This window comes from Lepidothrix coronata, unplaced genomic scaffold (assembly GCF_001604755.1).
Source record: "Lepidothrix coronata isolate B3197 unplaced genomic scaffold, Lepidothrix_coronata-1.0 Scaffold201, whole genome shotgun sequence".
Lineage (NCBI taxonomy): Eukaryota > Metazoa > Chordata > Aves > Passeriformes > Pipridae > Lepidothrix > Lepidothrix coronata.
The window spans coordinates 1,006,702-1,022,766 of record NW_016690381.1 but is presented as its reverse complement, the minus strand read 5'-3'; the positions used below and the strand labels follow the sequence as shown (position 1 = coordinate 1,022,766).

Sequence of the window (16,065 nt, the reverse complement as noted above, 5' to 3'; positions counted from 1 at the left end):
TTTGAGTAGCATCTTCCTTCCAAGAGGATCTTTTGCATTTTATATACATTCTGTGTGCCAGGGAGGTCACATCATGTCACAAACTACTGTACACTGTGAAGAAAATCATTGCCCTAAAATGCAGCATTAGCATAAAAATGCAGAGCTGAGTAGCTGACTGATAGGGATGCATCTGGTCTGTGTTCTGTGAAGGCTGGGGAAATATTTAGGATTTCCTTTAACTTTCTTTTTTGTTTCTCTCTTTCTTTTTCTGGGTAAATGCACGTATGTATTTCTTAAATATTGTTTCAAGTCCTGGAGAAAAGTGAATTTAAGGATGAATCCTTGTATTTCCGCTTTTATGCCGATGAGGAGATGGAGGGAACCAGTTCCAAGGGCAAACAGTTACGTAATGACTTCAAGCTCGTGGAAAACATCCTGGGAAAGAATCTTCTGGTAAGAAATATGTTAATGTAAACCTTGATGTTTCTGTTTCATCCAGTGCACTATGCCCAAGAAGTCCTTGTGAGAGTCTGGAAGTGAGCTGGGAGATGGAGATGTCTGAGCAGGCACCAGAGTGTTGATGTGGTGGAGGAAAAAGTAATGGGCACTACTGTCTTGGGAGAGATCAAGTTTAAACACAGTTTAAATACCCTTATATGTGAGGTAGCTTCAGGTGAAAGTTGAAAGGTTCATAAGGACACAGATATTTCAGGGCATTGCAGTCTAAGCCATATGAATATGCCCTGCACGACTGGATCAAGTAGCAGCTTTACTTTGTTTATGAAAACCATTTTCCAGACAATGCTGGGGTTTATATTTATGCTTTTGCAATATTACTGTTATCTCCAGATTCCCACCTCACTGAGTGCTGTCCCAGCCCTTACTGCACTGGGATTATTCTAACTCTGGTGGAATTTGGTGGTCAGATTGGGGCGAACATTTTGTTCTGAGATCCATGTGTACTGCCAGTGGCTCCAGGCCCGTCTTTTTGTCCCTTTGAACACTGGTAGAATTCAGGAGCAGGATAAAAACTTGGGTCAGAGACTACAAAGGCAGAATTCCTGGAAAAGATCCAGAGGTCCATTATATGGGGAAAACCTTTCCTGTGGTTCACACAAATTTCACATCTCACTATTGTTTTGTCTCCCTGGAGACCAAGCTGTGTTTGTCTCAATGGCCAGAAGTAATAGTTTAAGCACCATGGTCCCTCAAAATTATTCTTCCACGTGCCAGGGACTGGAGTGTCCAGTTAATATGATTGTGGGGTGTTTTTATTGTGAGTTTGAAAGCACTCAGAGATTGGTTTCATGTCAGTTGGTGGGAACTGCTGTTGTTGGGGTATTTTTAATACCTGATCAAGACAAGACAGTGTGAGGAAACAGATTGACCAGGATGTCTCTTCCACTTTTTCTGTCAGTTCAAGGCACTTCTGTTAAAATGCCAAAACTCTGGTAATGTTAGCTGTGAAAGGAGGGATTTAATGTTCTCTGATTGTTTTCTTTTAATGTAATAATTATTTATTAGTATTCAGTAAAGAGACAGAACAAACAAGCAGACCTTGCTCCTGGACTATTTACTACTGATAATAAATTGTAATCTCTAGTTGGTCCTTCCAATCACTCCATAATTTAGTAACTGAAGTAATTGTGACAGGAAAAATATTAATGTTGCTATTATTATAGTTCTGAATTGCATCAGACAGCCTTTGTCAAAATGCAGTCCCATCTCAAACAGAAAACAGTCAGAAATGAGCAGCACATGCTGAGGAAAAAACCTCCTCCTTAGAGGGCAGAGATTTGTGTCAGATGTGTATAGTCCTGCTAAACAAAGGAGTTGCTTTCATTTGCACACATAAATTGGCAGTGCCCTGAGTGTTTGTGAAGTCCCCACAAAAGCACTACAGTAAATGCATGATGCTTACCCACAAAAAAAAAAGTGCCTGACTTCTGGTTTATGCTGTGTTTAGCAATTATGAGCAGTTATTTAGCAACAATTCCCAAGGCTTTGCTGTCTGGGGAACATCCCTGCTTGCCTCTACACTCATGACAGGGCATTGATCCTTCCCATCCCTTGACTCCACCAGAGGAAGTTTAATGGAATTTCCTCATCACTGGCTTTTGAAACATGCTTTTCTGCTGCCCTGAAATCCTACCTGTTTTTAGGTAGGTTCCTGCACTCCCTCCATCTGAGTTTGCTCTATCGCAGGAGAGCCTGCCCTTGAGAACTGAAAACAAGAGAAACCTTGGCAAATATTTATTAGAAATATTAGAACAAAGTGCTTTCAGTCTGGAACAACACACTTCAAACAAAATCCAATACTTATTTATTTGCGCAATTGTTTCTCATTGAGGGACGTAAATCTTGACAAACTGAAAAAATATACAACATTCTTTGCATAGTTGAAGAGAATTTGGGAGAATTTGTGTTTTGGCCTGGCTCCAAGCATTGTGGCCTGGTTATTGCAGTGTGCTGAGAACTTGTGAGCAGCACCTCTCCTTGTCAGCCCAGCCCAGCCACAACACACGTCAGAGCTGGTCAGCTGGAGCTGAGTGTCACACAAGGAGAGTTCCTGTAGAGATGGGCCTCCCTCAAAGTTGTTTGAGAGGTTTAATGCACACATGGTGCTGCAGTCCCAGAAGACTCAGAGGAGAAGCATTCCCAGTGATTTCTGAAGATGATGCCTGTGTACATTTTCTATAACGTTCTCAAAACTCTTGTGCTGGGTTTGAGGTCTGGACCGGAATTCTAAACCTCCTCAGCTTTCCAGACCTGTGATATCTCTTACATTCCTCCAGGATATCCTGTATTTCTTATCCTCAGTAGTGTGTGGCTGTGTCTCCCTGCAGTCTGTAGCCAGGGCTGGGGCCTGTCCTGGTATTCAGCTCCTGTAGGACCTGGGTAGTGCAGCACGTTCCAGGGAAGTCAGGGCTACCTGGGGTTTCATTTACCTTCTCACATGAACTCACTGCCTGGAGCAGTCACTCCGTGCCTCAGTTTACCATCTGAAAACTGGGATGGTAAATCTCATTCATCCATAGGACTTTGCTACTTTGCTGTTACATTTAGAATCAACTTTGAAAATGAAGTGTCCTTATAGTTCTGTACTTCAGATATGAAGTTTTTAGCTAATAGTACGAATACCATGGGAGTTCATGTCTTTTCCATTTTAAACCAGCTAAACCAATAAACACAGCATTCACCTTAAAATTCTTATAAAAGTATAGGATGCATTCCTGCTATTCTAATAATGAATAACTAGTAGTTATTTGTATTACTGAAATAAAGTCATACTTGATTCTCTTCCATCTTTCATCGTTTCAGAATCATTTTTGTGTGTTGTGCTAATGAAAAACAACCTAACTCTGCAAAATTTCAGCAGAGAGAGCGCAAAAAAGAGCTTTCCCTTTGTTCTTCGTTATCCTGGTCTACCGGTCTGTTGTAGCTAGAGAATTCAACTCAGGGATTTAAAACACTCCTGGGAAGAAAGCCACTAATAAGAGCTCATCCTCTAGGGAATTCTGCTCCCAAGGGGACAGGCTGGGATGTCAGTGATGAGGCATCTGTCATCCAGTTGTAGGTGGCTGCAGAAGAGCTTGGGGTGGAGTCAGATACTCAAAACTCCAGTGAACTCTGAAGGGAAAAGCAGCCTTTAGGCTCTTAAGTCTTTAACTGTTCAGAAGGAACAGTTGGAGTTCAGTGCTCAATTTCACAGCTCACAAACCACAAGAGGCTTGGAGTCATTCTGGATATATTCAGTCTCTTTTGCCAATGGGGCAAAACATACCTTTAAGGATAATAGTAGGAGTGGCTTAGATTGTTGAGCTTTTGTCTTTTCAAATCCTGTTTTAGTGCCCCAGAGCTGTGGATTTGTGAAAAGCTGTAACACCCTGAGAGATGAGGTGGAAGGAAAGTAGCTCCCTTTAAATGCTGCTGAGGGCTCAGAAGTGTTCTGAAGTGTTCAGACTTGCCATTGTCTGATAAGTCTTTGCTCTTGAGGAGATTCTTACCCAAGTCAGGCTGTGCAAGCGTGTCTGACAGAGAAGGGTTTTTCTGGAGAGCTGTAGGGAAGGCTGTGAGAGAAGAATGTGCATCCTGGACATTTGGGTTTAAGGAATAGTGGTTGTTGTGCCTGTGTTGCCTCATCTGGTGCTGATGTCCCCAAGAGTTTAAGGCTGAGAGTTCCTGCTTTGGTCTGATACAGGTGTAATAGACCATTCTTTGCACAGCTTTTCATCTCTGCAGACCCTATATCCCTGCCAAAATTCTCTTTGAATAGTGTTCTGACTACATTTGCCCTCTGGTTTTGATTAAACATTATTTCTCACGTGGTCTCATTTGTTAACGTGGTTGTCTTTCAAGATTAAACAGCTGCTGCCTTATGTTCCTAAAAATGATTGGGCTTTAGGGGCACAGAAATAATTCTTGTAGGTGGCAATTTAGTTAATTGCTTTGGACTCCTTAGGGATGAATGGGGATCAGCTGTGGTATGGTAAGGTGTTCCTATTTTATAGTAAAGAATGAATCATAGCCTTCTCCAAGCATTGCATATAGAATATTATCCATGATGTCTCCAGCACAGGAGCACCAGAATACAGAATGTGAGATTTATTTTCCTAACAACATGCTGAAGAAGTTCCCAGTGTCGATGCACTTGGGGTTCCCTAAAAGTGTTTTGGTTCTTTGCTTTCAAACAATACATTTTTGCAATATCAGTGATCAGAGAAAGGCAGGTTATTAAAAATGATAGCAGATGAAAGATCCTCATGCATAGTAATGGTGGCTGCACCCAAGAGATAGGTAAGGTTGTGGAGCTGCTGCCTTGTGAAGTTGGGCAAATGAAAGGCTGCAGATTTTTTAATGTCTGTTTCACATATGCTTTCAAAATTCAACAAAAGAGACAAACAGTCCCTTCAAATGTCAAATGTGAGTTGGAGGGGAGAGCTAGCCTAGAAATCTTCCATTTCATCCCAAATGTGAAGTGATAAAAAGTACATGCTGTGTTGGGCTGAAACTCATTCCACTTGCAGCACTAAAATTCTTAACCAGCAGAATACTCTGTTTTCTAAGGTCCCTTATTAAACATACAATATTAGCATTGCTTCTGAAAACACTGTGTTAGAAATAGCCAAAAATGACAAACTTACCTTTCAGTCTTTTTAATTCCCTGTCCATAATTTAATCTGAATATCACCTGGTAAGGACTTCTTCCCTGCACATGCATTATTTGAACAGCCTGCAGATTATTTTAAGATCCTGCAGGACAGAAATATTCTAGTTCTTCAGTTTTTTCTAAGGTAATTTCCTGTAAAAGAACAAAGCGTGTAAGCTGATGGAATTGACTTCAATAGAAAAAGGGACAGTATTTTAAAATAGTGCAGAAATCATCAGAAGCAAGGAAACAATTCTCAGTAATTTGTTTTCCCCGGTGCCTGCTGGATTATGAGTAGCTTTATTTTTCCTTTTAGCTCAGTTCTGTTTTATCAGATGGGTTTTAGTACGTAATGTTTGCTCAAATGCAAGATGTTTATCTGGTAGAATTTCCACTTGTCCATTTACCAGTGGCCAGGCTTGCTTAATTTTTTTATAATGGAAAGTGAGTTGTTAAGATTTTAACTCGTTAATAAACGACTTGAAAAGGATGAGTGAAACATATATTTGCCATGATTGATATGTTTAAAAGAATATGTAAAAGGCAGGTCTGTGTGACCTCAGTGCAAATAACAGGAAACAGAAACTCAGTAGCAAGAATTATGAAGGCTTCTGTCAAATGGGAGAGGTGCAAACTGAGCACAGGGCTTGTGCTTTTTCCCTAATACAGGACTTTTGTGCCAGGTCTCTAAAGGAAGGACCTGTGCATGCAGGAGTTGTTCTCTCACTGGTCATGGTGTAGATTTCTGTGGTATGTGGTTTTATCTATAACAGATACACCTGAGATACTCAATTTATCTCAGACTGGTTGCTGAGAAGGACTCAGATCATTCATTATTGGTACATGGGATGTATTTTAAAAAAATAAATAAATTACTACACTTTAATCTGTAAGTACATTCACCAATGGAAAATACCGAATAATGATGTAATGTAGAAGTGTAAGATCTAACAAAGGATAAAGGGCTAGGAGTTAAAACCAAATGCAGTTTCTAACAGAAGAATTTGGAACAAACTCTCAAGGGTGGGAGTAGATTCCTCACTTCTTAAAGACTGTGGATCTTACCTGGGTAGCCCTCTGGAAATTCTACTTTAGTGTGCACTAAGGGCTCAATGAGGAAATACCTAGATTAAATGTTGTGCCTCATATTATGTGGGAGGTCAGACCAAATGACCTGGTAGTGCCTTTCAGCCTTAAGACATGCAAGTCCATATCAATCATAGCTTGCAGTGAAAAATCCAATTTCTCATCTCCAGCAGCTTTTCAGCAAGCTCCATACTCATGAAGCGTTGCCTTGTGCTCTGTTTAAGATTTTACCAGAGGAGGATGACTATGGGTTTGACGTGGAAGAGAAGAACAAAGCGGTTGTGGTGAAGTCGGTTCGACGAGGCTCCTCCGCGGAGGTAGGACCTGACGTTCACGTCCTCCTGTCTGAGAGTGTTTCAATACTTGGAAAAGGCACAAACCCACAGCTGTAAAATCTGTTTCCTCCTAAAGGCAGCAAATAGAAAATCGGCTGTCTTCTACAGTTGCTGTGGTAATAAAGCTGTTCCTGTGAATGGCCAAGTGTTTCGGCATCACCAGGGGACTCGAGTCTCGTTGATAAGTGATTGGACAACAGCAGGATCTCTGTGTGGTGATACCTCAGGTTCATTAGCAACCTCAGTTTAAGGAGGGAGGGAAAGTAACACTGTTTTTGGGTTAACAAAGGTATTCAGTGGGAAACAGGTTTATTTGAGGGAAAGCTGCATTTTTAGATATGTATTTTTTTCCTTAAAAAGCGTGCCCTCGTTTCTCTCCCTGGAATTTTCTGAGAGTTCTACAGAATATATTTGCTGTGTTTCTTTAAGGCACATATATGGGCAAAATATCATCAATCCGAGTACTGCACCATCACCTTTTATCCATACAAAACCCATGTGTGGATGACACAATGTCACACTCTATTTACTGAAATAAGGCCCAGACAGACTGAAAATCTGTCTTTTAAAAGCTGTTTAGGTGCTTTTTTAGCATCTGTAGAGATAAGAGAGGGCTAAATGACTCGTCCAGAGTTTCACAGTAAAGTGTGGCAGCACACAGGCAGAGCTTCTACTTAAGAGTCCAGGACAACCATTACAGAATTTCTGAATGTCCATGTTCATTTGTGGCTCTCTGCTTTAGACTACAAATAACTGCTGGATAATTTACCCAGTGGAAACAGCTGAAGTGGACCGATGAATTTTAGCAAGCTGAGAATGTCAAATGGGAAGGAATTTTGAACTGAAGTTTAGTATTAAAATTAAATTATTTCAGTATTCCCGATTCTCATTTGGTTTATGGTCGCCAAAGAAACCAATCCTGTGCTTTACCCGTGCTCAAAGTCAACATGGGTTGGCCAAAAATGTTATTAATGTAAACCTGTGCTGTGAACTATTGCCTGCCAGATAATCCTTCTGCCCTTTCTTTGGCTGGATGCCTGGGGAATAGCCTGCAAATCTGTTGTGTTTTAAAACTACAGAAACACAAAATTTTCTAAGGAATCTTTTTCTTGATCTTCCAAGACAAACTATCTGTGACCATGAGCCCATCTTTTGAACTCGGTCTTACAATGTTGCTCCAGAAAAGAACTAAATCTGCATCTCTCTGAACCAGAGGGCTGTCAGCTCATTCTGGAAAGACCCGAGGTCCAATGGTGATGCATTTCATCACATTCTTGGGCTTTTTTAATTGCTTTGTGATATTAGAAATATATCCAGCATGTAGTTTGGTGTGGCTCAGCATTTAGAGACCCTCTGCCTGCTGTCATACTCTTCAGGGACAAAAGTGAAGACAGCAGCTTTGCTTCACAGCTCATTGCATTCACTAAGACTGGCAGACTTCAGGCCTGAGTAAGATTTCAGGTTCACCAGTAAAGTGGGAACAAATCTATTACTTGCATGGGTTTATTCAAGATTGACCTGTTCTCTTTGAGTTTGGAATTATGACCTCCTTTTCTTGAAACAGAATTGGAACATAGCTGAAGCAGAGGTTGTGGCAGCACACAGCACTGAGCTTCGTGCTTGTGCAACAGGGGTCTTTGGGGTTTCTGTTGAGCTGTCAGAGTTGCCAAGCGTTGTTTTTATTATTAGTGTCTTTTCTTCTCAAAATTTTTTAGAAACCGTTTGTGAGCTGTTAGATTTCCCTGTGCCAGAAGCAGTTTCCAAACTGTGTTTACGAGTTGTTAAGAACATCCAATTCCTGTACGTACTGATGGGGTACTTGAACTGCAGTTTGGGAACTCTTTGCCTGGCATGTGTGTCCAGCTTCTCACTTTTGGCCCTCAGACAGAATAGTGCTCCTGCCCTTTCTCTCCTGCTCCTGAATGATGAGCAGCCCAGGACCCTCCCTGTGGGAATTGTGCCCCTGCTGCTGGCATCAGCTGCCTGGGCCTGTTGACACTTGCTCAGCTCACCCAGGTGGAGGGGCACAAAACACCACAGAGTTTGCTTAGTTAGTTGATGTGGAGTGTGTCACATCTCATGCTCATCCCAAGTTCATGTGTCTTCACAAAGACATTCAGAAAGTCTCCTTTATTAATAGTCCCTTAAAAAGTTGTAGCAGAAAAATACAAATATATATCTATTGCAAAGTAAGATACACCTGTGCAGTGACATGTTTCTAAAGATAGGGGTGAAACCTCTTTGTTTTCTGCAAAAGCAGAAAACTTTCAGGGGGAGTGACAAATGACTTGATGAACCAGCACTGTATATAGGGTATCCCACTGACAGCAGTCTGAGGAGTGGCCATAAGTAGGGAAGAGTTGAACCTTGGAGCCTGAGCTTTCAGAGGTGCTGCCGGTGATCCAAGTGCTCTGTGGTGTTTGTTCCCTTCGCAGATGGCTGGCCTGCAGGCGGGAAGGAAAATCTATTCCATCAACGAGGATTTAGTGTTCCTGCGCCCGTTTTCAGAAGTGGAAACCATCCTAACCCAGTCCTTCTGCTCACGAAGGCCACTCAGGCTTCTGGTAGCCACCAAGTCAAAAGAGTAAGTGCCAAGACGGGCAGACAGATTATCGAGAAATGTCAGTCCTGAAGTAATACTTCTGTGGTTGTAGTGAAAGCTGTGCAAACACTTTGCTGTGCAGAAGCGGCTCAATAAGAGAACAAATGACAGAAATGAGAGAGCAGGAGATACAGCTTGTTTTTAGTGATGACCCTCTGGCTGCTAGAAGGGGTTGGGTTGTGTTCTCTTTGTACTGCAGGTAAAATACTTTTGACTTCCTTGTGCACAAACAGAACGGAATCACAAAGATTGTCATTCTCTGTCATGTGTGAAGTTTCTCAGGCTCTTAATATTTGTGCCAGGGAAAGCAAAACTTCCACCCCATTAAAGCTTGGCTTGTTTTTTGATGACTCTAACAGTATCAGCCCTTACAGTTTTTCAGTCTATTATTTTATCTTATAATGAGAGTTGGCCCTGTTAGTGTCTTGTGCATTGTTAGATTCTGTAATCCCAGAAGGTACCATAGAGTTGAACATCTCAGTGAACACCTGATGCTGAATTCTAGTCCAGGTTGTGTTGTCTAGTGTATATTTTTATTTTTTTAATGAAAATGGTATAAGTCAGCACAGCTGCAACAAAGTGTGCCTAGAAAAGGAAGTGAATATAAATGCCACAGGTAGTTTCTGTCAGGTGTTATTCACTTAAAGATGTAATAAATTAAGAAATGCCAAATTTTAATTAACAAATAGAATCTCCCATCTGCCTTGGAGATTGATGATGGAGTAGATGATTTTTTCAGGTCTGTTTATTTGTTACTCATTTATAAACAGTGTGGGTGCTTTCTTTCATCCGAACACACTTGTGAATGCCAGGGAAAGCTGCTGTTAGAACTGCCCAGAGCTCTGGCAGCCTAACTTGAAATCCTGCTTTCTTGTTCTCTTTGATTTATCTGCAGGATTATTAAAATCCCAGATTGTCCTGAAGCCCTCTGCTTTCAGATCCGGGGAGCAGCACCACCATATGTTCATGCAGTAGGAAGAGGTAAGGAGAAAGTCTGTGGTACAGTTAAGGTGGGAGCTAAATATATATACATGTGTATAAAAAGAGCATGTGTGTGTATGTGTGTGTATATATATATATATATATAAAAATATATCAAGACAGATGCAGGTTTCATTGTCCAGCTTGTTCCATACAAGTTCTGACAACCTTAGTGACCACAGTGACAGGAACCCCAGTGATGGGGAAGAATCACACTCATGTAACCACAGAACAGTGTGAGAGTTCCTGCCTCAAAGTGCTCAGCATACAAACTGCTCAGCATGTAAATGCTTTCTCAGACAGTGGTATCATTCTTGCCAACTGAGTGTTGGGTCTCTAATGCCATCAACACAAAACAAGGAATAATTTAATTCTACAGTGGAAGAAACGTGGATATTGCAGTCCACAGTACTGTGGAAAGACTCTTAGTAAAGCATTATCACTTGAGCTCTTGCAAGTTAGAAATGTGCTTGCTTAGTGACCCTGCCATTGCTGCATCTGAGACTGCCAAGGTCCAGCTTTACAGCCACAGGGAATTAAAACACAAAACTGAGGTGGTTGAGAAGAAGTTGAGGGGTTAATGCTGTCTGTTGCTTCCTCAATATTTTTTCCTGTAGTCAGCCACAGTTTGGGTCCCTGGGTTTTGAAGTGAAAGCCTAACCCTAACCTAACCTTAACCCTGCTGCAGGATCAGCAGGTTGGGAGACAGGTCCTAACATGATCTGAACATCACAAAGTAATACTCGGAGACTACTTCTCCCTTTACATTGGCTTATACTGCTACAAAGTACCAATGTACAATAGAGGCAAACTGCTTTCCTTCATCTTTTTAAAAGGAGAAAACACTGTTTGGCAGAGATATTTAGTACTTCTGTACCTGAAATGTTAACTGGGCTACAAACAAAGCACAGCTTGAACCTTTATTCTCAGCAGATGCAGAAAATGTGGCGTTTCAGGCATACACCACTTCCTTCCTTGCAAACAAACGTGTCTCCAGATGAGTGCAGTGACTGTGCAGGTAGCACCTACAGATGGTGTTCCCAGGGACACACATTTATTGCACCTTTTCATAACAGCACCTGTAACCACTTTGTCACAATCTAGAGGGCAAGCTGGAAGTGCCAGCTAGGAAGATTCTCCTTTTTTCAGGATTTTTCCAGCAAAAGACAAATTGCATTTAAAAAAGTGCTTTAAAGGATTAATCACCTTAGCTGTAGATTTCTAGGAGCCGAATTTGGGTATGAGTGTTGTTCAGTGTGAGTTTGGAATAAATCCATTGAAGCTGGTTATTGCACTCTAGACTTACTGTAGCTTTAAGTACATCAGTCTTTTTCTGTGCCACACTGTGCAATGTGCAAGTGTTCTGTACCTTTCAAGTGCAAAAAGCTGGAACAAATATAACAGTTTACATTTAAGCGAGACCTCAGCTAATGTAATCATAAGGCTGAAAGAGAACCATGTAAGAATCCCAAACGATTTCCCACAGGGATTTCAATTTCTAGTATGAGTGCATTTAGATCTGGGAGGTCTCTGTTTTTCCCAGCACTACTGAAAACATGAAGGATAAACACAAAGCTCTCGGAATAAGGACTTCTTAGCAAAGGCAGCACAGCATTCACCCAGCTCTTCTTACTCCTTTTAACCAGAAACCCTTTGCAAACTTGCCAGTGTTCTCTTCCATATGCAGATGGCATTTCTGTCTAACTTCTCTCCTGCTGTTTTTCAGGGTCTGAGGCTGCAGCTGCAGGCCTTCATCCCGGGCAGTGTATATTGAAAGTTAATGGGAATAACGCAACACATGGCAGTTATACGGAAGTTCTGGAGCACTTCACAGCCTACAGGACCAGACAACAGGAAGCACTGGTATGAACTCAAAACCTCAAAGGAAGTACATTAATTCCTGCCTTTCTTCTGCCCTCCCCTTCTCCTGTGCTTTTATGCTCACTAAATATTCAGAAAAAGAACGTCTATGTGTTTCTTTTGACTCATTTCCTCCCTCCCCAGTGTCCTGCTGTCACTGAGGGACCTGGCTGCAGTTGCCTAGAGTTGCAAAATACCTACAAATAATATGAAAGCAAATTCATGCACGCACTGCACGCAGTATTGAAAGTTATTAACTACTGCTAACACTAGAAGTTCACCCAGATGTTGATCTAGGTTTTATGTTCTCTGAAGTTTAGAGAAAAGCTGGGGGAATGCTGATATTTCAGCCAACTTAGAAGGTACAGAATTGAGAGCTAGATTCACCTTTGTAGTCCAAACATTTGGAGATTGGGCATTTTCAGTGAGGTCATGGCTGAAGCCTGTATCTCTTGAAAGGGGTTGTACCAGTGGGTGTACAGAACACATGAAGATGCTGAAGAGGACAGAGTTCAGCAAGCAGCAGCCCCTGCATATGTGAATGGCAGCCACCCTGGCTCCACCAAAGACCACCCTGCACTAGAAGGAGATGCAGAATTGGATCCTCTTCAAAACAGCCCACAGGAATCAGGTAAAGATCCTCATGGTGGAAGGAGACTTAGGGCGTTTCGGAGGCTTCCAGAAGGAAAACAGCAGTAGAAATATAAGGTGTGATTGTTACTGTAGGATATCTCTTGTCTTAGTAAAACTTTGTAATAAAATGAGGTCTGCCAGAGGAAGTACTCATATGCTGCCATTTATTCAGGGGAAGATACACGTAGGAATCACACCCCTGTGACTCTGTTCTTTACAAGAGATCCAGTTTCAGGAATGAAGAGGCTCAGCATTTTTAGAATCTTTTGGTAGCCCCTGCAAACCAGGAATTTGTGGGCAGTAGCTGGTGGGGAGGGAAGGCCTGCAAGTAGCTCCACCTAGAATAATCTATGTTTTCTGTTATTTTAGATTAAAGATTAAGATGTTAAATTGCTTTGATCTGGAGCAGATTTTCAAGGCATGCTATCACTGTGTCAGCAGAAGGTGGGAGTGTGTTTCCTTCAACTTACAAAAGTGTAACTCATAAAAAACCAGCTTTTATGTTGAGAGCTGTTTTGGAAAAGTAGATGATAGGGGAAAATACTGAAACGAGATTTAAGCCAAAGGACTGAGCCTGGACTCTCTGAATGCCATTGGCAACCTCTCCTGGAAAAGATGCACATCTGTGGATCCCATCTAAGGTCTAGTGAACCTGGTAATCCAGTGGTGGAACAGTGCAGCTCCAAGGTGGAATAGCTGGAGCAGTGCCCTGGTGGAGGCATGTGAGCAATTCTCTGGCAAACCTCAGCCTGAATGTAACTTGAGTCTGTTCTCTAGTGACAATAGCATTGCTGTGTGTAAAAAAATGTTATCTCCTCACCCCATCCCTGCCCTTGCATCTCAGTCTTCCAGAGGGTCTTTGCAAACAACAGGACTCACAGATTAACAGACTTCACTTCCTTTTGAAAGCTTCTGCTCGTGTCTGTGAACAGAACTAGAAGTAGTGTCCTGGCAGAGATGTGTGCTTGCACACATGGAAGAACATTAGAATGGGGATTGGAGTGTGTGGTTTATCTAAACCTCTCTCACTGTCTCCATCAGTGGCCAAGAGCAAATGTCTTCCTCAGGATATTCCCCCAGTCTCCAGCAGTACGTAGTTCAGACACTCCTTGAGCCAAAGGTTGTGTCTTTGCATTTAATAATTCTCTCTAATGACTTATTTCTGTTCCAGCCCAGACACCACAGACAGTCAGCTCTCCACTGGTCACTGGGGAAGAGACCCCTCTCATCAACCTGACTGTGGATAACACCCACCTGGAGCACGGGGTGGTGTACGAGTATGTCAGCAGTGCAGGAATCAAATCCTTTGTCCTGGAGAAAATTGTGGAACCAAAAGGTTGCTTCAATCTCACTGCAAAGGTACCAGAAAACGTACACGGCCAGCTTCATTCCTAACCAGAGTGGGAAGTCAGTGATACAGTTTATTATTGGCTGGTGTGAGCCTGGCTCTTTGGATCAGGTCATACGTGGTCTTCTCAGCCCTGCTTGGAGTTCTGTTCATTAGAATGTGCAGAGTTACAGCAGCTCCTTTGGTATGAGCAAGTCAGCAAATGCTTCCAGGACTTCAGGTGCTGAGGCAGAGGGAGGGGAGCCCTCGGTTATGGAATTCTCCCATTTATCTGCCTGGTAACGTACTCTCTGCTGATACTCAAGATTCATCTTTTCAGGTAGGCATTTGCTTTAACTTGGAAGAAAATCAGGCAGCTTTTTCCCACCTGATAGGCCGGATGGGTTGCAAAAGGAATCGAGCAGAATTGCTGCTATGAGAAGGCAGCAGAGCACTGAGTGTCCTGGTCATCGCTGAAAAATGAGCTCATAGTAAATGTTTCTGTCACATCTCAGTAACATTATTGTTATGTCCCAGGAAAGTAGGCCAGAGCAGGTAACTTGGACAGTGCACAGTGGATATTTTGATCCACTTCCATTACTCTGACATTTTTTGAGACATGTTTTGTGGCTTGGGGACAGGATAGTGCTTCTCAGACAGTCATAGAGGCAGATTGTTCTGGAGGCAGCTTCAACCATGGGGCTTTGCCACTCACTCAATGGAAGAAAACTCTATTTTCCCTCGCTTTCAAGTCTCATATCATTGACACCCTGTCTTTTTGTTTAGATTTTAGAGGCCTTTGCTGCAGAGGACAATCACTTCATAAAGAATTGCAAGAGACTCATATCCCTAAGCAATGCTGTGGCCACCATGCCCCAGTATGAATTCCGGCAGATCTGTGACACTAAGCTGGAAAGCATTAGCAGGAGGATCATGAACTACCAAGAGGTACAACACTACTAGTTATGGGTGAAGTCTCAGGACAATTCTTCATTGTGATAAGTGAGTCTTAGTATTCTGTAGTAGTGAATCCAAGCAGCTTCTGAGGTGGGTGTCCTGGAGGCATGAAAACAGCTCTGCAAGTTACTGAAATTGCAGGTTTTGAGTAAAAAAGACTTTGTCTGGAAATCACTCCTTTCTGCTTGTCAGAGCTGTGGGTTTTGACATATTGTTGCAGGTTCATTGCCACGGTATTAATGAATAAATATGACAACAGAATGATCCATGTCTTATTTAACATGAACATAAGTACAGTGTATCATAGCGTAAACAAGGTTTGTGTGCTTTTTTTGTGCAGTTACCTGAGCTGTTTGAAAAGGGTGTGCTAGAAGGTATAGTTAATTGCTTTCATTCGTTGTTTTATGAGCTTTTTTTTTGAATGTGCTGTTCCACCTGCAGCAGAAATCTGGATTTCTGGAATGGGAAGCAGGAAGAAAAAACGACTGTCTGTATTGCATCATAATTTTTTTGAAAATGAAGTAGCACACACCTGCTTTATTTCTCCCAGTTTGCAGGTGAATTGAAGACAAAGGTGAGCCCAGCCTTCAAACAAGCCATCATGGAAGCACATTCCCTGAGCAGCATGGATTTCTGCCCCACCAACTGCCACATTAACCTCATGGAGGTGTCCTACCCCAAGAACACTACCTCAGCAGGGAGGTCGTTCAGCATTCGCATCGGACGCAAACCTTCTATCATTGGCCTGGATCCAGAACAAGGTGATACCTCACTTTCAAATCACACTGATTTTATCCACATAAAAACTTGTGGTTTTCCACTGCTCAGCAAGGTCAAAATAAGTTCCAAGGAAATACAGCCTTGCCAGTACCTTTTTTTTCCTCTTTAACATTTTGTAGTAAGATGACAGCCTCCTTCTGTTGTGAAGTAGTAATGCCTTTGAGCACAGAGAGGCTTCAGGTCAGATGTTTTTAGCTAAGCAGTTTGGGCATCTCACATCAATCCAGTGTCCTGGAGCACTGTTGCCCTTACTAGAGGTGACTTCCTGACTAAAAGTGACCCAGAATGCCCGTGCTGTGAGGAGAGGCTGCATTCAGGGGGCAGCAGGAGTCAGTCACGTTGTAGTGCTGGTTTCTTTTGCCGTTGCTGAACA

At 42.2% G+C, this 16,065-nt stretch overlaps 1 protein-coding gene across 1 annotated transcript in view; it reads left to right on the top strand.

The window, feature by feature from the left end:
* PREX1 (phosphatidylinositol-3,4,5-trisphosphate dependent Rac exchange factor 1) overlaps positions 1–16,065 on the top strand; it is a 143,224-nt gene that overhangs the window by 106,560 nt on the left and 20,599 nt on the right. The window contains exons 16-24 of the mRNA XM_017832306.1: positions 293–435; positions 6,442–6,534; positions 8,988–9,136; positions 10,050–10,135; positions 11,862–11,998; positions 12,455–12,626; positions 13,800–13,987; positions 14,742–14,903; positions 15,463–15,673. Of these exons, the coding sequence (XP_017687795.1) occupies positions 293–435; positions 6,442–6,534; positions 8,988–9,136; positions 10,050–10,135; positions 11,862–11,998; positions 12,455–12,626; positions 13,800–13,987; positions 14,742–14,903; positions 15,463–15,673 (1,341 nt within the window). The remainder of the gene's footprint in view (positions 1–292; positions 436–6,441; positions 6,535–8,987; positions 9,137–10,049; positions 10,136–11,861; positions 11,999–12,454; positions 12,627–13,799; positions 13,988–14,741; positions 14,904–15,462; positions 15,674–16,065) is intronic.